At 36.4% G+C, this 21,349-nt stretch overlaps 1 protein-coding gene across 1 annotated transcript in view; it reads right to left on the reverse strand.

Annotated features, from left to right (window-relative positions):
- The window catches only part of LOC144970474 (FRAS1-related extracellular matrix protein 2-like), a 216,174-nt gene that overhangs the window by 124,663 nt on the left and 70,162 nt on the right, over positions 1–21,349 (reverse strand). The window contains exon 2 of the mRNA XM_078910158.1: positions 6,431–6,520. Coding sequence (XP_078766284.1) covers positions 6,431–6,520 — 90 coding nt within the window. The remainder of the gene's footprint in view (positions 1–6,430; positions 6,521–21,349) is intronic.

The following is a 21,349-nucleotide window of genomic DNA, read 5'->3' on the forward strand; positions in this document are numbered from 1 at the left end:
AGCCAACAAACACACATCAACCACACGCAATGATTAATGTGAATAGACACAAAGACAACACGAAGATGCAACATCTATCTGTTTCAAAACAACGGTATCGTATTCCACCGCGATTATTCGGTACGCTGACAAAACAAACAATCAAACAAACAGACAGACAGACAAACAAACAGGCAGACAGACAAACAAACAAACAAACCAACACATTTTTGACATTATCGCTAGAAAACTCGTCCTTCCATTGATTGTCTTTGTCCGAAAAATTGTAATATCGCCTAACAGGCGTCATGTCCCGTCCTACAACGTTAAATGTTGCTGTTGACCAGGGACCCCTTGGAAAGCGCTTTGAGCACATTTAGTGGATATTGCGCTATATAAAGCTCATTTTAAAAAATTAAAATAACCCTCAACCCTCAGTATCCATTAAACTAGACAATGAGATAATTTTAAGATTGCATCGTTGCGTTGTCTCCTTGTGTAAGGCATTTTTTTTTGTCGACATTGCCTCATTGATCGTGGAATGGAAACGGTTGTGAGTCTATAATGTGGTCTAGTGGTATGACACTCGCTTTCGGATCGGAAGGTCCTGGTTTCGAGCCTCGCTCGCTCGGTGCATAGCTGAGCCCTTGGAAAAGACTCTTTACTTATATTCTCTCACCGTACTCTGGTGTAAAATGAGTACCTGGTCGTTAACAGCGTTGTCTTTGTCGGAAAAAATTATATTATCGCCTAACAGGAGGCATGTCTCGTTCTTTATGTTACGTGTTGCCGTTGGTCAGGGAGCCTTTGAAAAGCGCTTTGAGCACGTTTAGTCACAAAAACAAAACCAAAAAAAAATCAACTCGGCCATTGAGCAATACATAAACTGGGAAAGAATTTTTTTAAAAACTGTAGTCGCTCTCACAACAGTTTTATTCGGAACATTTGAGAAAAGAAATATTTTTAAAAGATAAGAAAAAGACAAATTTGTTTATCCTTGAATATTTTCCAAAGCATTGATTACAAAACCGATACAAGAATTTTAAGTTTCGTGTCTTCCCCCATCTAATCGGTTTCCATCTTGAACAAATTATGAATGAAACAAGTTGGTTTGTTTATGCAGAAGTCATTAAGGACCGAGATTGAAGGGGAAAGTAAATGGGAATGTTTTGAAGGCAGTTGGTTATGTGTCCTCTCCTTACAGGTAACAATACTAATTTATTACACAGAGTCGATAATGGATTTGATGTTAAAGGAGGATTCATATTTTTTTCCTTCCACACACACATATACGTGTAGAGATAATAATTTAATGACAGATAGATAGAAGGATGATAGATGATTAAAGATAGATATGATAGATAGTAGATAGATAGATAGATAGATAGATAGATAAAGATAGATAATAATAATAGATAGATGGATCGCTAGATAGATAGATAATAGACAGATGGAAGGTATATAGATAGATGTATATATAGTGGTGTAGATATATAATAATAGATAATATATATAATATATATATATATAATGAGATAGATGAATGGTAGATAGACAGTAGATAGAAGAAGAAGAAAGATGAGAAAAAAAAAAGAGAAGAAGAGAAGAAGAGATACGTATGTGCTTTGTTGTATGTGTGTATGTGATGTGTGAGAGAGATAGATAGAGAGTGAGTGAAGTGAGTGATGAGAGAAGAGAGAGAGAAGAGAAGAGAGAGAGAGAAGAAGAGAAAAGAGAGATAGAGAGAGAGAGAGAGAAGAAAATTTCTAGCCATCCTTTGCCAACAACAGTATTTGCAATTCAAGTGTATTCCTTTCTCACAGCTACGCTTTGATCATTGCTTTTGTTTCCACACGTTTTAACAAAGACTAACTGTTCATGACAGCTCATAACGACGTTAACAGCAATAACATGTTCTAACGAAAAATATAGACTGTAAGTAACGATAATAAAATACAAACAAAACAAAAAACAAAACAAAAAAAGGAATGAAAGGGGGAAGAAATTAGACATTAGAAATTGGAGACGACTGACAGCGAGGATGTTCAATAATGGATTTCTTCAAAAGCGAAAAATGCCTCGGAAGTGCCAACAACTGACTCTTCTGTCTTTTAGTAAGCACAGGTAACAAAATAGTGGTAATACGAGCGTGAGCAGAGCACGTGCGAGAGCAGAATAGAGGCGCTCACCCCTGAATGGGATTCCGATACAATTACAGACACAAATTGCATGTAATTCATCACCCGGGAATGAGAGGGGAGCGATGGGGGGAGAATGAGAGAGAGAGAGAGAGAGAGAGAGAGAGAGAGAATATATATAATATATATATATATATATATATATTTATATATATATATATATATATATATATATATATCTATATATGAGGGACAGGGGAGGTAATTACTGTTGTTTGTATTTTCTGTAAAAGGAGTAAAGACAGGTTATCGTTCTTTTCAAGTTCTTTCTAACAATTTGTATTATTGGTAACTGGATGTGTTTTGCTCACTCTTCGCTCTTTTTTAAAGGTGTAAAAGCGTGTCTTGTACTTATGGACAATACGCTTCACTAGTCGTAACGTCACTTCCCTCGTAATGACGCATGGTAACTTAGTAACTGGCTCTAAACTATCGGAACAATGGCGGACGCGCTTATGAAATATTTCTCCGACGAGCATAAAAGCGTATCCAGAGGAGAGAGAAAAAAAAAACATTATAAATTTGATCATGTTTTGACTTTTACACATTCTGAACACAAGACATATGAAAAGTTCTAGCCAGCATGAAGAATAAAAAGTGCCGATATTTTTTGTTAGAACCAAGATGGTCGCCGTTGCTGGGCGACGTGACATCAGATTATTGAATCCAATTAGCGGCATAGAATCTCTCTTTCAGAATGAAGGTAGTTGACGTCACTCAGCTCTTTGTTATCGTTTTGAGACAGCCACACAGAGGTGATTTATAGTTGCCATTAAATCGTCTTTTATAAATTACAATGAATGGCTAGCTGGGTCTGTTAGTTCTGGTGGAAAGTACTTTGCGATAGACTAGCGTCCTATCCAAAGGGTGGCATTTTAATCTATAGAAACCGGGATAAACTCCGCCCCTATGGACATAATAAAGGCACTGAAGGACTATCTTTACATACTACAATCTCAAATGACTACATGATAAAATTTTGTGAATTTATTATTATTATCATTTTATTGGGTAGATATAATGAGTATTTTACATAAGCGCATAGATATATTCAATAGATATAAAGAAAAAAAAGGTGAGCTTTCATATAGTGCAATATCCACTGAACGTGCTCAATGCGCTTTAAAAAGGGTCCCTAACCAACAGCAACATGTAACATGTAAAACGAGACATGACGCCTGTTAGGCGATATTACATATTTTCCCCGACAGAGACAACGCTGTTGACGACACCTGAGTACGGTGAGAGAATGTGAGTAAAGAGACTTTCCCAAGGGCTGAACTTGGCGCCGAGCGATGCTCGAACCCAGAACCTTCCTATCCGAAAGCGAGTGTCATACCACAAGACCACATAGCCGAACATTCTTATAATGCGGCAGTCGCATGCTTAGCAGTTCAGTTTTCAAATTGACTTGTGTTTGTCTTCTTATGAGTTATTATGGCTTTGTTCTCAAAAGAAAAGCCAAAAAACTTTCGCCAACAGTTTTTACTGTTTCAAATTCATGGGCTTCCAACTGTGTATAGATATTATCTACTCCCCAAACAGACCACGACTTAGTACGTTTTGAAGTTCACCTACCTAATAGCCGTCAACAGTCGTGACGTCACTTCCCTCGTAATGACACATAGTAACTTAGCAACTGGTTCTAAACTATCGGAACAATGGCGGATGCCCTTATGAAATACTTCTCCAACGAGCATAAACATGTGTCCAGAGGAGAAAAACATTATAAATATGATCATGTTTTGACTTTTTCACATTCTGATCACATGACACGTGAAAACGGTCTAGCCAGCATGGAGAATAAAAAGTACCGGTTTTCTTTGTTTAGATAAAAAGCTGCTCGTTGCTGGGCGACGTTACTTTTGTATTGGAAGTTTATTATTGCTTTGTTCTCAACACCAACAAAAACAAACAACTATCGCCAATAAACTTTACTGTTTCAAATTCATGGGCCTCCAGCTGTGCATAAAGATTATTAACTCTCCAAACAGACTACGTCTTAGTACGTTTTGAAGGTCACCTCACCTACTCAATTGGTCATTTCATTCAAAACAGTGGGATTCTTTTTTTACATTTCAAAAAAAAAAATAGTAGATAGTTCAGTTTTCAAAATGACTTGTGTTTTTTTCAGATGAGTTAGTATTGCTTTGTTCTCAACACCAACACAAACAAAAATTTATCGCCAACAGTGCGGCTATGTGGTCTAGTGGTATGACACTCACTTTCGGATCGGAAGGTCATGGATTCGAGCCTCGCGCTCGGCACATTGTTGAGTCCTTGGAAAAGGCTCTTTACTCACTCTCTCACCGTACTCAGGTGTAAAATGAGTACCTGGCCATTAACAGCGTTGTCTTTGTCCGAAAAATTGTAATATCGCCTAACAGGCGGCATGTCATGTCCTACATGTTAAGGGACCCCTTGTAAAGCGCTTTGAGCACATTTAGTGGATATTGCGCTATATCAAGCTCAATCTTATTTTTTAAAACAGTTTTTACTGTTTCAAATTCATGGGGCTTCCAACTGTGTATAGAGATTATCTCCTCCCCAGACAGACCACGACAACATGACATGCAGGAGATAAGAACACGATTAAACTTCAAAGATGTGTAGAGACATACTCAGGAAATTTTATGCTGAAATCGCATAATATTATCTATATATTTGTGTCAGTGCAGAATTTCAATTTTTCTTTGGGGCTTTTTTAATTGTGCGGCTATGTGGTCTTGTGGTAAGACATTCGATTTCTGATAGGAAGATCCTAGGTTCGAGACTCTCTCGGCGCATAGTTTAGTCCTTGGAGAAGACTCTTTACTCACATTCTCTCACCGTCCTCATGTGTAAAATGAGTACCTGGTTTTTAAAAGCGTCGTCTCTGTCCGAAGAAAAAAATAGTAATATCACCTAACAGGCGTCATGTCTCGTTCTACATGTTAAGTGTTGCTGTTGGCTGGGGACCCCCTGTAAATCGCATTGAGCACGTGTAGTGGATATTGCGCTATATACAAAAAAACTTGTTTAATTTTAAAACAAACTATTTCTTTAGTTTTTATTGTGATGAATCGTCTTAAAACTGGTTATGTTGGCGTAAAGACGACACTTAAAATCCCCAACTTATCTTGTCTTCATATCTTATCTAAAGCTAATATATTTATTATTTTATTATGCCTTTTTCGCCACGACATCGTAAGATATCGTCGCCTCGAAGGAATATAGATAACTCATCAAACAAGATGTCTGATGTCAACAGGAATCACCCATGTTGTCCAAGTGAGCAAATTGGGGGTTAATAATCTGGCTCGAGGAAAAAAAACGAAAGTGCCTGAAGCGGGGCTCGAACCCGGGTCCTTCCGGGTCACAGTGCAATGCCTTAACCACTCGGCCACTTCGCCCCCTAAAGCTAATATAGAATTCACTAATAAACATTGAGCTAAAATTGAGTAGATGACTTTCAAAACCTCCAACGTCACATCCAGATAGAAAATGAATTAACAATCTCAAGCCATCTTTTGGACTCGTTAGAAATCACCAGAGGAAAATTGGAGTTTGAAACACTCAGGTTATTGTTCTATGAGGCACACAGGACAAGTAATTTCCTCTTTGAGTCACTAAATAAATGACAAAAAAATGTGGTTTTCTTTGAATAATCAAAATGGTGTCAGAAAAGAAAAAAATCTCGACTGCACCCAGGATCGATCTCGGTCAGTTTGATTGTGAAGCGAGTGCTCTACCAACTGAGCTATATGATGCGATTTGGTTCTCGTAATTTCTAGTGTAGAATAATACAAGTGAATATTTACCTGTTTATAATTATGTAAGCGTAATGAGTTTGGAAGCTGCCGGGTTCGGTAATGAAGATGTAGGGTAATTTGTACGCTTTGAAGAGACACAGGAAAATCGGATTGGTAGTGATAATGATATTGACGACGATAAAGAGGATGATGATGATGATGATGATGATGATGATGATGATGATGATGATGATGATGATGATGGTGGTGGTGATAGTGGTGGTAGTGGTGGTGGAGGTGGTGGTTGTGGTGGTTGTGGTGGTGATGGTGTTGGTGGTAGTGGTAATGATGGTGAGGATGGTGGTAGTGGTGGTGGTGATGGTGGTGGTGGTGGTGGTGATGGTGGTGGTGGTGAAGGTTATGATGATGATGATGATGATGATGATGATGATGATGATGATGATGATGATGATGATGATGATGATGACGTTGATGATAATGATGATGATATCAATAACTCACCGTTGTCGGAGATGGTGAAGTAGAAAGTGTCCATGGTGGCGTTGACACCGGGTCTCAGCACGTACTCAATCTGTTGACGGTTGATGTCACCTGGGAGAAGAGAATGAAAATGAAGAGATGGTCAGCTTTGATGAATAACAGTGGATCAAACTATAGACAGTATGCCGTTGGCTAAGAAGCTCACAACATTGCCATCCGGAAGTATAACGGACCAACACGCAAAACCATGTGTAACGTTTATGGTCTGGTTAATACAGTTTAGTGAGGATGACTAAAGATAGAATGCAGATGACGTCACTCAGGCCTTTGTTATTGTTTTGCCATCCGCGTTTGTGAGTTGTTCTCACTAAACTGTATTAACCAGACTATAAAAGTTCATGGTTACACAGAGTTTGTGTGTTGGTCCGTTATACTTCCGGATGGCAATGTTGTGAACGCCTTGGCCAACCGCATTCTATCTATAGATAGAATGCGCTTGGCCGAGGAGTTCACAACATTGCCACCCGGAAGTATAACGGACCAACACACAAACTCTGTGTAACCGTGAACTTTTATAGTCTGGTTAATACAGTTTAGTGAGAACAACTCACAAACGCGGATGGCAAAAACAATAACAAAGGCCTGAGTGACGTCATCTGCATACTATCTATTAAGCGCGAATGACAAAAGGCAATAACAAAGACCCTTCGTTCTATCTATACCTGCTGACGTTTCGGGTTTCTCCTTTACCAAAACGAATGGTTTAACATGAAAGAAAACTTGATCAAGAATGAATTTTGGTAAGAAAAATATAGACTGAAAATTTCAAAATCGGAAAATATTATGGTGCTTGCATCAGCCGCTGATCTGTCAATGAGAGCTTTGATCCGATATAATAATAACGCATTGATGGGACGGTGGGTCCAATATTGATGACATGCGTTTAGGTAAAAGAATCACAACATCTACCAGTCAGTTATGACGTACCACGACACACAAAGCCATGTGTAAAACTTGAACGTTTATAGACTGGTCGATGTATTTCAGTGAAAACTAATCATTAAAAGGGATATATAAAAACGAAAATTAAGAATTGAGTGATGTCCACTTCGTTCCTTCTAAAGAAGTTATTTCTGGTCAAAATGAAAGAAAACTGTTATGACAATATACGGCAATCCAGTTGGTTTTGTTTGGTTGTTTTTAAGGGATTTACGGCGCTTGCAACACATTTAGGTCATATCACAGCGCCAGTAAAAAGGAAGAAAATGGGTTAATAAAAACATTCTAGACGTACAATTAAAAGGACTTGAGGACAAAGTAAGACAAAAGGGATTGATTAAATAGGGAACAGATATAAATTCCAAGAGCACACTATCAGTGTACTGAGTATGAGATCACCTAAAAGTCTCACCCAGACACTAGCACAAGATCCCACTAAGAGGAATACACTCAAAAGTAATCTCATTCCAAGACAAAGACAGAAAGCAATACTCTTCAACAGTCATGTCGTCACTTCCCTCGTAATGACGCATGGTAACTGGCTCTAAACTATCGGAAGAATGGCGGCGCCCTTATGAAATATTTCTCTGACGAGCATAAAAGTGTATCCAGAGGAGAAAAACATATCATGTTTTGACTTTTATACATTCTGATCACAAGACATTTGAAAAGTTCTAGCCAGAATGAAGAATATAAAGTAACGATTTTCTTTGTTTAGAACCACGATGGCCACCGTTGCTGGACGACGTGACATCAAACTATTGAATTCAATTGGAAAACAGATAACAGAGGGATAGAAAAGACAGCAAGTACCTCCCTGTCCACTATGGGAGGTCGGAAACTCCACCCATGCGATCCAGTTTCATCCTGATTAAAATTATGACGTTTAAAAACAAAACCAGTCTCGAAGTTAAGGTGTTAAGTATGTTTGTGTGTGTGTGTGTGTGTGTGTGTGTGTGTGTTTGAGAGAGAGAGAGAGAGAGAGAGAGAGAGAGAGAGAGAGAGAGAACGTAATAAAAGCTAAATGAAACAAATAGCCTTAGTTTGTAAAACATGTTGACGAATGATGTGAAATGTTTAGAAAACTTTGGCATCTTTTTGTCGACACGGAGAGAAACTTGACGCTTGGATATTTATGTTAAGAGAGATTTCTCACCTCGACACAATACACAAGATTCACGTCCGTTTAGCCAATTTCTTGGCTCTTCCATACCCTGAAAAAAACACGTATTTAAAATTTTGGCCAGAAAACTCGTCCTTCAAATATCGATAGATTAAAATGACTCTCATCATGGTAAAAACTTTCAAACCTGAGACTCCGCAGAGTCCCAGATGTGAGAGTTTTTGCCAAGATGACAGTCATTTTATTCGATCGATATTTGAAGGACGACATTTCTGGCCAAAATTTTAAATACATGTTTTATTCGGAGTATGACAGAGCTCATGTCTGCTCTTGATTATTTTTACTGTGATATTTCGAAAGATATTGTTATATAAACAAAATCGTCTCGAATTGAAATAAAAAGTCTTTTATTTGTCTGGAATTGGTTGAGTTGAGGAAATCAGATATTGTAAACTTTGTTTAATTCTCTTTATGCATCCTCTGGAGGAATATGGCTTTGTTGCTTTGATTGTTTTACATCACTTGCGACACAATTAGGTCATTTCAGGGCCAGTAAATATGAGGAAAATGGGGTGGATGAGGAGGAGGAGGAGGAGGAGGAGGAGGAGGAGGAGGAGGAGGAGGAGGAAGTAGTAGAGAAGAAGAAGAGAAGAAGGAGAAGAAGAAGAAGAAGAAGAAGAAGAAGAAGAAGAAGAAGAAGAAGAAGAAGAAGAGAAGAAGAAGAAGAAGAAGAAGAAGAAGAAGAAGAAGAGAAGAAGAAGAAGAAGAAGAAGAAGAAGAAGAAGAAGAAGAAGAAGAAGAAGAAGAAGAAGAGGAGGAAGTAAAAGAAGAGGAGGAAGTAAAAGAAGAGGAGTAGGAGGGAGAAGAGTGAAGGCAAGAAGAGGTAGATGAAGGTGAAGAAGAACTAGAAAGGGGAGGAGGACAAAGAAGAAGGATATATTGCAGTATTTTTGATTCACACCCCCTTGGGTAAGCCTTCACGAAGATAGAATTACAATAATTATCATATTGAATTGAATCAACTCCGGAATGTGAGAACTCACGGGCAATGGATGGATGGGGGAATGAATGACCATTGGTCAGTTGGTTGGAGAATGACCAGTGGTCAGTTGGTTCTCACTAAGGGGAGTGTAGTCAAAATCACCGTCAATTTGAAAAGGAGCGGGTGGAGTAATAATAAACGACGCGGGTGGAGTAATAATAAACGACAACAGCGATATAGTAGGAATCGGTGCAGTCCGACGTATACGTATTTGTAGGTCTGATTACCCAAGTAGTAATAGGCCCATTGATGTAATGGAAATACTCTCAAACCATAGCAAAATATTATCCATTACAACAAGTTTAAATCGGTTATCGGACCTAATAATATGAGCAACCAGGTCAGACCTGCCAACTTGAAAATTTAAAAATTCGTAGTTTTAGGAGATAAAAATAGTAGATAGTTGCTATAATTAATTCTACAACTCAACAATTGACCATCACACGGATTAAATTTAACTTCAAAAATCCTTTAAATTATGTAGTCTGGCATCATAATTTTGAACATGTGTGGATACCACAGAAGTCTACTATATAGTAGAACTCTGTGGTGGATACAGTCTTTCATGTAAAAATTCCAGAGGTGTTAACGTCCACAATGTAATAATTCTACTGCCGTGGTTTGGGAAAACAACCTTATTTGGTTGGCTTTTTAAATTAATTTGGCCAGAAAAATCGGCCTTCAAATTAATATCGATCGATTAAAATGACCTTAATCTTTCAACAACAAAAAAAAATAAAATTCAAACATGGAACTTAAACTTCAGTCCCAGGTTTGAGAGTTGTTTTTTTTTAGGGAAGATGAGGGTCATTTTAATCGACCCATTTAAATTTGAAGGAAGGACAAGTCAGTTTTCTGGCCAAAATTTTTTAACGTGTTTTTTTTTTTTTTGTTTTCAAAGTGCGGCAGTGTACTTTTTTTTTCTTTCTTTCTTTCTTTCTTTCTTTCTTTCTTTATTTATTTATTTATTTATTTATTTATTCATTTATTTATTTATTTATTTATTATTTATCTATCTCTCTATTTATTTATTTACTTATATTAATTAATTAATTTTTTTAAACCTCAGGATTGAGAGACATCCAACATGTGACGTCATTTTGCCAGTTTATGTTTATCTTCTTCTGCGCCGGTGTACTTGGTTACATACAGTATGGTTGATTCCTCTCGTCCGCCTCATTATTAAATTACAGTGAATGACATAATCAGTCGCATGGTGAAAAGGCTTGAACTGAGATTTTGTCATGTTTAGTAAGAAGGTCGATTTTTATCAAAAATGAGATCTTGTCATATGTGATTAAATCACACTTTTTGTACATCTTCGGGAAATATCAAAGCTTAATTTCACTTCTAGATAAATATTTTTACAACTATTCTAGTCAAGTTGAGAAAGTGTGAAATTTGAGAAAAGTTGCTGGGTACCTTTGTTATATAGATCTGACCATAACTTCATGAAAAATCACCCGATTTACTTCAAATAAAGATAAAATGCTCTGGAAAGCATATTCTTTCAGAAAATGCAAATCCAAAATATTCACCTTCCGACTGATTATGTCATGCACTGATACGGCCATTACGTCACATCATGATCTTGTTTCACGGTTAGACACTCCTTTTGTTATGTAAGATTAAATCACGCTTCTTTGTTTTCAAGGATTCTAAAAACTGTAGCCTTGGGTGATCCGATTCGATAGCGTAGTGGTAACACGGTGCTTTTTGGATTGAAAAGTTTGGGGTTCAAATCCTTATGGAAATATATAGATAGATAGATAGTATGCGCTTGGCTAAGAAGCTCATAACATTGCCATCCGGAAGTATAACTGACCAACACACAAAACTGCGTTTATCCATGAACGTTTATAGTCGGGTTAATACAGTTCAGTGAGCATTACTCATAAACGCGGATGGCAAAAAACAATAACAAAGACCTGAGTGACGTCATCTTCGGACTATATATGTATATATATATATATATATATATATATATATATATATATATATATATATATATATATGGGTAAAGTAATGTTTGGTTAGCTTACCCACTGGTACCCATCAGTTGCTGAGTTTAATGTCGTAAAGTACAGAGACTAATTCATTTATTCATAATTTGCTTATTTCCTTATTTATTCGTTGTTATTGCGTACCCACTCGAGACAATGTGCACGTATTTAAACAAGAATTTGGGGTTTTTATATATCGCAATATCCAATAAACGTGCTCAAATCGCTTTTTACAAAGGGTCCCTGACCTACATACACCAATACTAAACATGAAGGACGGGACACGACGCCTGTTAGGCGATATTACCAAAAAAAAAAACTTCTTTTGTACCAGCAGTCTTCCAATATCCATCACTACTTACAATTAGACAGGCGATATTACAATTTTTTTTCCAACAGAGACAACACTATTCATATAAATGAGCTTTTATATAGCGCAATATCCACTAAACGTGCTCAAAGCGCTTTACAAGGGGTCCCTGGTCAACAGCAACATTTAACATGTAGGACGGGACATGACGCCTGTTAGGCGATATTATAATTTTAATTTTTCGGACAAAGACAACGCTGTTAACGGCCAGGTACTCATTTTACACCTGAGTACGGTGAGAGAATGTGAGTAAAGAGCCTTTTCCAAGGACTCAACTATGCGCCGAGAGCGAGGCTCGAACCCAGGACCTTCCGATTCGAAAGCGAGTGTCATACCACTAGACCACATAGCCGCATTTTACACCTGAGAATGGTGAGATAATGACAATGTCAGTAAAGAGCCTTTTCTAAGGACTCAACTATGCGTCGCTCAGGTGGAACTCGAACCCAACCCTGGAGCTTCCAGTCCAAAGACGTGTGTGTGTCATACCACAAGACCGCATAGCCTCAAAGTGCTTGAAATGTTCGTTTCCAGACGAGAAAACCCTTTAATCGCTATGCTACTGGCATCACAGCCATTGAAATTTGCAATGCACAAAAACCATATTTAATGTTGACGTGTGTGTGCGCGTGCAGATTAAATGCTTTCTGTGGGTGAGCAATGCATGCACGGAAGACGTCTGTCTGTTGTCCAGGTACATAGATTGAATGTGAGTAAATAAATGAAATGGCAAGCGTTTGACCAGATGTGGTGTAGACGGTAACGGGCACATGTGAAAAGGTGAAAATGTGAAAAATACATTTGGGGAAAGTCAAGGCCTGGCTAGGGGGATGATGGGAAAAAAAGATAAGTGTGGGGAAGAACTGGGGAGCAAGTAATAGAAACGATTTGATTGGAGGAAAGATGGAATGGAGAGACGGAGGAATAAAGTGAGAGGGAGAGAGAGATGGGGAGGGGGTGATTAGAAAAGGGAGAGAGGGAGAAAAAAATTGAGAGAGAGAGAGAGAGAGAAAGAAGCGAGAGAGAGAGAGAGAGAGAGAGAGAGAGAGAGAGAAAGAAGCGAGAGAGAGAGAAAGAAGCGAGAGAGAGAGAGAGAGAGAGAGAGAGAGAGAGAGAGAGGGTGGTAATAAGAGGGAGAGGAGGAGAAAGAATAATTGGGAGAGAGTGTATGTGCGAGAAAACGAAAGAGAGAAAAAGAAATGAACAGAGAGAGAGAGAGAGAGAGAGAGATAGATAGATAGATAGATAGATAGATAGATAGATAGATAGATAGATAGATAGAGAGAGAGATAGAGAGAGAGAGAGAGAGATTCAGAGAAGAAAAAAAAGAAGAAGATAATAGAGAGGTAGAAAGAAGGAATGAATTGAAGAGAAAGAGAAATGATTATTTATAAAATCTGCTAGGGCATAATGATGAGTCATTTGATGTTGGGAATCGCCATCTGGCCACGCTGTTGCCAGATTCATTTGCGCGCACCTACTTACTTTATTACCGGACTGATTTTGCTCGTCGATGGCTCAAAAGATTTATCTCGATCTGTGTTGATTTTCACAATACAGTTGTTTATTAATCAAAGCAGATAAGTGACTTTTCGTAACAGCCTTTACTTCTCAAATATTGTGGGTTCTCCACAAGTTATATCATTACAAAACTAAATTGTGAATGAATTGATGGTGACCTGTCAAGCTATTGATGGTTCTTTTGTGACCTCTTGTTGCTATGGCTGCCAAGCTATTGACATGGATGCCTTTTTAAACTATTTTCTTATCGGTATTATTATTATTATTATTATTATTATTATTATTATTATTATTATTATTATTATTATTATTATTATTATTATTATTATTATTATTATTATTATTATTATTATTTATCTATTTATTTATTTATTTATTTATTTATTTATTTATTTATTTTATTTTTTTTAAATGAGAAAAACTGATTGGAAATGTAAAAGTGATGGTGATAGTGGTAGTGATAATGGTAATGGTGGTGGTGGTAACGGTGATGATTGGGGTGTGGGGATTATGGTAATATTATTATTGTTATTATTATTGATATTCTTGTTGTTGTTGTTCTTCTTCTTCTTCTTCTTCTTTTTTATTATTATTATTATATATTATTATTATTATTATTATTATTATTATTATTATTATTATTATTATTATTATTATTATTATTATTATTATTATTATATTATTATTATTATCATTATTATTATTATTATTATTATTATCATTATTATTATTATTATTATCATCATTATTATTATTATTATTATTATTATTGAACGGATTGATGTTATTGCCATTCGTGTATTTTTGTGTGGTGTATCAGTTTATTTTTTGGTTCCATTTACCTTTTTTTTTTCCACTTTCATGTATGTTGGCATCAAATTGTTGATTTATTGGCGAAAGCCTAATATTGAATAAACTTGAAAAACTTGGTATAAGCCTTCAGTTCTTGAATCAACATACAATTTTGAAAATGACGTCAGTTATCGTAATTTTATTAAAACTAGTCGAATAAACATGTTTTACGTTTGACTCGAAAATTGAAAATAAAGTATATTTTGCCTTTGGAATCAACCGCTGACGCAAACCGAAGACCCATAATAGCCACCTGAAGCGCTTGCTAGTAACCGGAGTAAACAGTCCACAGATCCTGAGCATCACTCACAAAACTTTAACACAGATGATTGAAAAAAATGCATCTTGTCGTCAGGTTTTGCGATGCAATTCATTTATCAGTGTGTCAAAACATTGTGAGAAATACTCACTAACTGGGCCTGACCTATTTCTGGTGTGACATGTACTACAAAGCGTATCTCAGGCATTTTCATACAGGAAATAAAGAGTCAAGGGGACGAAACGGGGTGAATGGCAGGAAATATTCTGATTGGTTAATGCTTAGTAACGGGCGTACTATCAATAGGATTCAACAGTCTGATGTCACGTCGCCAAGCAACGAGCAGCTTGGTTCTAAACTAAGAACATCGATACTTTTGATTCTCCATGCTGGCGAGACCGTTTTCACATGGCATGTGATCAGAATGTATAAAATTCAAAACATGATCAGATTTATAATGTTTTTCTCCTCTGGACACACTTTTATGCTCGTTGGAATAGTATTTCATAAGGGCATCCGCCATTGGTCCGATAGTTTAGTTTTCCAGTTGCTAAGTTACTATGCGTCATTACGAGGGAAGTGACGTCACGACTGTTGAAGGCTATTAAAACACAAGGTGAATTTGGGTGAAAGAGGTGTACGGTTGTTTTTCTAAGAGACACGCTCGTGTGATAACCGTATTTTAAAGCAGCCATAAACTTGGATGTGATCGTAAAAAACCGTAACTCTTCCCCGCCATCTTTTTTTACGGTAAACTGCACCAAGGGCAATAACTGTGATGACAGGTCTATAGAGCGAGATTGAGACGTTACTGCTTTTAATGACAAAAACATTGGGTGAGATCAGGTGAATCAAATGTCACCATCCATCTCCTGTTTATATATATATATATATATATATATATATATATATATATATATATATATATATATGGAACGAAGATGACGTCACTCAAGTCTTTGTTATTGTATTTTGCCATCCGCGTTTGTGAATGATTCTCATTAAACTGTATTACAAAACTATAAACGTTTAAGGTTACACATAGTTTTGTGTGTTGGTTCGTGACACTTCCGGATGGCAATGTTATGAGTTTCTTAGCCAAGCGCATACTATTATATATTTATATATATATATATATATATATATATATATATATATATATTATTTAAAATATTTACCACAATGTTTGGGGCAGTCTACATCGATGTTTCAGGCTTAATTTGCCATCTTCAGGACTGAGTTGTTTTGTTGACTGTTGTTGTTTCTTGAAGTGGTTCCGGTTTGAAGTTAATTAAGAGGAATTTCGCCGATGGGGACACTTTCCGTAGATCTCATTTTTCATGTTGAGTGTGGCTTCATGAGGTTGTTTGATTATGGTATATTTTTTCTTCCAGCATAAGCTACATTGTTTTGATGTTGGTGTGTATCCTGTTGCTTTAGATAAAATTTTCCATGAAATGTTGTGGTCTATTTTGTTGTCTTTTAATTTCCAAATATGTTCGCTGAGTTTTGTGGATGTTTTTTGTTAGTGTTTCTAAATGTTGAGGTGTGGAGGTTGTATCTTGTTTTGAAATTATTTTCTGTTAGTCCTACATATTTTTCTTGCTTGTTTGTTTTAGTTTCTGTGACTGTGGCTTGGTAAATTAAACTTGATTCTAAGCATTGTTTGTTTAGCGGGCAATGTTCTTATTTCTGCAGTTGCATTTTCTAGTGGGTGGGTTTTGCTCTTGTCGACAGGAGCAAAACCCACCCACTAGAAAATGCAACTGCAGAAATAAAGAACATTGCCGCTAAAAAACAATGCTTAGAAATCATGTTTAATTTACCAAGCCACAGTCACAGAAACTAAAACAAACAAGCAAGAAAAATATGTAGGACTAACAGAAAATAATTTCAAAACAAGATACAACCTCCACACCTCAACATTTAGAACACTAACAAAAAAACATCCACAAAACTCACATCGAACATATTTGGAAATTAAAAGACAACAAAATAGACCACAACATTTCATGGAAAATTTTATCTAAAGCAACAGGATACACACCAACATCAAAACAATGTAGCTTATGCCTGGAAGAAAAATATACCATAATCAAACAACCTCATGAAGCCACACTCAACATGAAAATGAGATCTACGGAAAGTGTCCCCATCGGCGCAAATTCCTCTTAATTAACTTCAAACCGGAACCACTTCAAGAAACAACAACAGTCAACAAAACAACTCAGTCCTGAAGATGGCAAATTAAGCCTGAAACATCGATGTAGACTGCCCCAAACATTGTGGTAAATATTTTAAATAATAATTCGCTCCATTACTACATGTCGAGCACTTTTCGTACCATATTTGTATCAAACACGATTCTATATATATATATATATATATATATATATATATATATATATATATATATATATTGAGCCTTTACATAGAGCAATATCCACTGGACGTACTCAAAGCGTTTTATAAAAGGGTCACTGACCAGCAGAACACGAAACATATTGAAAGCTTGTTAGGCGAATATTACATATTTTTTATCCAATACAGACAACGCTGCTAACAGCATGGCACTCATTTTATACCTGAGTACGGTGAGAGAATGTGAGTAAAGAGCCTTTTCCGAGGACGCCACTATAGACAGCTCAGACCCTGACTCAGACCCTGGACTTTTGTGGAACTCGATCTCGGTCCCTTTGCTTGTGAAGCGAGTACTCTACCAACTGACCTATCGGGGCCCTCCAAGTTTGTAGGTGCGGATAGTTAAATTTTCAGATCACAAAAATGACGACTGACTGGTTTTCGTATGTACGAATTTGATATATTGATCTAGATAGTTCCACACTGCCCTTAACCTGATGAGAATAATTTGTTAATGTTATTGTTCTTTGTTATGTTGTGTTCGTAAGTGTAACATAAATGGACGAATGTGTACTTTGTCATTCGTTGCTGTTCTCTCTTTCTGGTCAATGCTCTACTGTTAGTATCAATCGTTCCAATCTCTCATCATTCATTCTCTCTCTCTCTCTTTCTCTCTCTCTTATCTCTCTCTTATCTCTATATGATCTATCTCTTCTCTCTCTCTCTCTCATCTCTCTTATCTCTCTCTTCTCTCTTATCTCTCTCTTTTATATCTCTCTCTTCTCTTTCTCTCTCTCATATCCCTCTCATATCTCTCTTTTATCTCTATATGATCTCTCTCTCTCTCTTCTCTTTCTCTCTCTCATATCTCGTTTTCTCTCTCTCTCTCTCTCTCTCACTCTCTCTCATCTCTCTTTCGCTCAGAGCTAGACTCGAACCTTGGACCACCCCAAGTCTGAAGACAAGCATCATACCATTAGACTACATAGCCTCACTTTTGCTCTCCACATATTCTCTGACATTGTATACTACTGACTAGAACATTTTAAGTATCTATATTGTAATATCTTATAATATATTATCTATATATAATCTTATAACATTGATATACATTGGCACGTGATGTGTAAATATACAACACAACACTGGATCAGACAGATGTTCATCCCACTACCATCTTCCACCATCTCCCACCCGTCACAACTATTTAAGGATACGCTGTACACCCACAAAATGCCTTTCCGCATTTCTGACTAAGTGAATACGGACTAAGCTGCCAAAAGCTATTGGCTGTAAGGGATATTGATTTTTTTTTTAAATGATAAATATTTATACCGGCTTCAATAAAGAATTCAACACCAAACACGGAACGTTTCTGGTTGAAAACCCCTATTCAGCCAACAGCATTGTAGTTTATCATGACTAAAACGTACAATGACCTTTTTTTTCCTCCCGTCTATACTATGATATACATATGAAGTTTACAATAAGTCATCGCATTGTAGTTGTTGGCTGAAGAAGGGTTTTGTGTCCGAAACGTTCCAGTTTATTATTATTTTTTTTTTTGGTCTATTAAAAATTTGTTTATTTTTGTTTGTTTTGTTTTGTTTGGAATAATATAATATAATATAATTCCCTTTATTTATCCCCAAAGGTAAATTTGTCTTTAGGGTCTATTCCAAGGGAAGACTGGAATAACCCAGGCGTCAGCCGCAGAGCAGCGCGCAAAGTGAGCTAGGGTGAGGTGACTTGCTCAAGGCCATACATCGTAGCGGCGGGTGATCGAACCCGGTACCTATCGGGTACGAAGCAAAGACCGTACCGCTGAGCCACGTGACCCATCGTGTCAAAACGGTAATTTAGAAAGGGCAGAAAACTAAATCTTGATTTTGAATTATGGATTTTAAATTAACTGGATTGCGTGGTCAAAAATTGAGATGTTATTTCATGAACTGTAAAGAGATCAAAGTTTGTGAATGAAAATTACATATTTCATCATTGATGCTATGGACTCTAGAAAATAATGAACAAAATAAATTATAAAACAGCTTCGATAAAGAACAAAACACGAAATTAAAGGCACGTTTAATGGTCATTAAATCTTATTTAGCCAATGACAATAAAACTAGTATTGAGCCCGAAACATTCCATTTAATGTTTGATATTTGTGGTATGTTTGGTATGTTTCGAGGCGTTAATCTCATCCGGACATAATACCGTTTTGATTTAGTATAAGTCACAAATAATGTAAATGGTGCTGCTCATAACTCGAAGAAATAAACAACAATGTGAAATCGAATGTAAGTTTCAATTTCATATACGAAAACCGATAAAAATGGACGTGTCGGGTTTTCCCTTTATCAACAAAACAGGATGAATGAAACACTACAGACGGAAGAGATAATGTGGTAGTGGCGTTGTAACACATAATCTCATTCGTCTGTAGTGTTTCATTCATCATTTTTTGTTGATAAAGGGAAAACCCGACACATCCATTTTATCTGTTTTCGTATAATATTATTAGATTGAAGCTTACATTCGATTTCACATTATTTTTATTTTAGTCACCAATAATAAAATGTGTTTTGTCATCACACGGCGTCGTTGTCAGATGCCAGAGACTATTACAACTAGAGAGAGAGAGAGAGAGAGAGAGAGAGAGAGAGAGAGAGAGAGAGAGAGAGAGAGATCATTAATGGGTATAGCATAGACTAGATGTTTATTCAACACCGTCATGGTGTTCCAGAGAGGCAGGCAGGCGTACGTTGGGGTAAAATTGATACAACAAATTATGGCATGCATAGCATAACAATCGCCGTATCATTCATTCATTCATTCATGCATTCATTATTATCATTATTATTATTATTATTATTATTATTATTATTATTATTATTATTATTATTATTATTATTATTATTATTATTATTATTATTATTATTATTGTTGTTGTTGTTGATGATGATAATGATAATGATGGTGATATACATATTATTTTTTGTTCAGAGTAAAGTGTTGGTCATAATGACAATGAAAGGCCTAAATAAACTTTGTGTACTTGAACTTGATATTTTGGGATAATTTTTTTTTCTTGTATTTTTTCTTTCCTGTTTTGACAGATCCTGTTTCATAATAATATTATACACTTTTCGGGACTATATTCACTGTGGTAGTATTTCGAAAGAAGCCTTTTTTACTTTTAAATAAAACCTTTATGATAGAAGAAACGCCTTTCACGAGCCTTAACTCACTCAACCCAAACACCGACTGTTTCCGTAGTTTACCAGGGTTACTTTGATCCCATGCCTATTTATTGTATTTTTCTGAGATAAAATATAGGCATAGTTTCAAAGCCAATGTTTTTAGTTTTTCCATGTTATTGATGTCTAGTTGAATAAAACTATCTATGCACGTGCCCATTTTAAATACATTACATTTTTTTCCAAATTTGAAAAGTAGCAAAAATCTCTAGGATTGAGTGAATATCTGAACAGTGAACTTCATCGAGGTGAAAATTTCTCTCTAGAATAAAACTGGATCTTTTATAAAGAGGCAGGTCCGGATAGCTCATTTGGTAGAGCACTCGCTTCATAATCAAAGGGACCGAGATCGATCCCGGGTGCAGTCAAGATTTTTGTTCTAACCCCCCTGTCAACCCAGAAGTGAGTGGGTAGCTGGTTCTGTTAGATCCGACAGAAATTACTTTGTGACAGTATCAAAAGGGTAGCAAGCAATTGCTATTGTCCGTTTCACACTATAGAAGCAGGGATAACCTTGGGATCCATGGGCCTAATGGCTTTGAAGGACTATTATATATATATATATATATATATATATATATATATATATATATATATATATATTTAAAGAGTGGGACAAATTTTGTCGGAAAGATAAAGACAATTGGTTTAAACACGGTATCGTTTATAATAAAGAGAAGGTACAAAAATTTAACGAACAATTTTTTCATGGAAAGATACCAGCATTAACACGCGTCTTAGTCGTGAAAGCAACTCCCAATTTGTGACCCATCGTCTCAAAACGGTATTATGTCGGGATGAACACGATGTTATAAAGTCAAATTAAATCTAAACTGGTCAAAACTTGGAATGATCGCTAATTTGCAAAATAAAATATTGTATTCCTTCTCCTCAATAAAACATACAAACTCAACGCAAGTCTGATATCTCTGGCTATAAATTCAATTTTTTTTCAGCATGTATATCATCCCGACATAATACCGTTTTGAGGCGAGGGGTCACATTTACTTTCGCATAAACATCGTAGCATTTATTATAAAGCGACAGGACAGAAATGCCGGGTAGATACAAACTTTAATCGGAGAGATCTCAGCATTTCCATGAGTCTTAACCAGAGATGTCTCATCAAAACAAATCCTTCCTATTTTGA

The sequence above is a fragment of the Berghia stephanieae genome, chromosome 4 (genome assembly GCF_034508935.2).
Source record: "Berghia stephanieae isolate SIO BIC M18660-M18661 chromosome 4, UCSD_Bste_1.3, whole genome shotgun sequence".
Classification (NCBI taxonomy): Eukaryota; Metazoa; Mollusca; class Gastropoda; order Nudibranchia; family Aeolidiidae; genus Berghia; species Berghia stephanieae.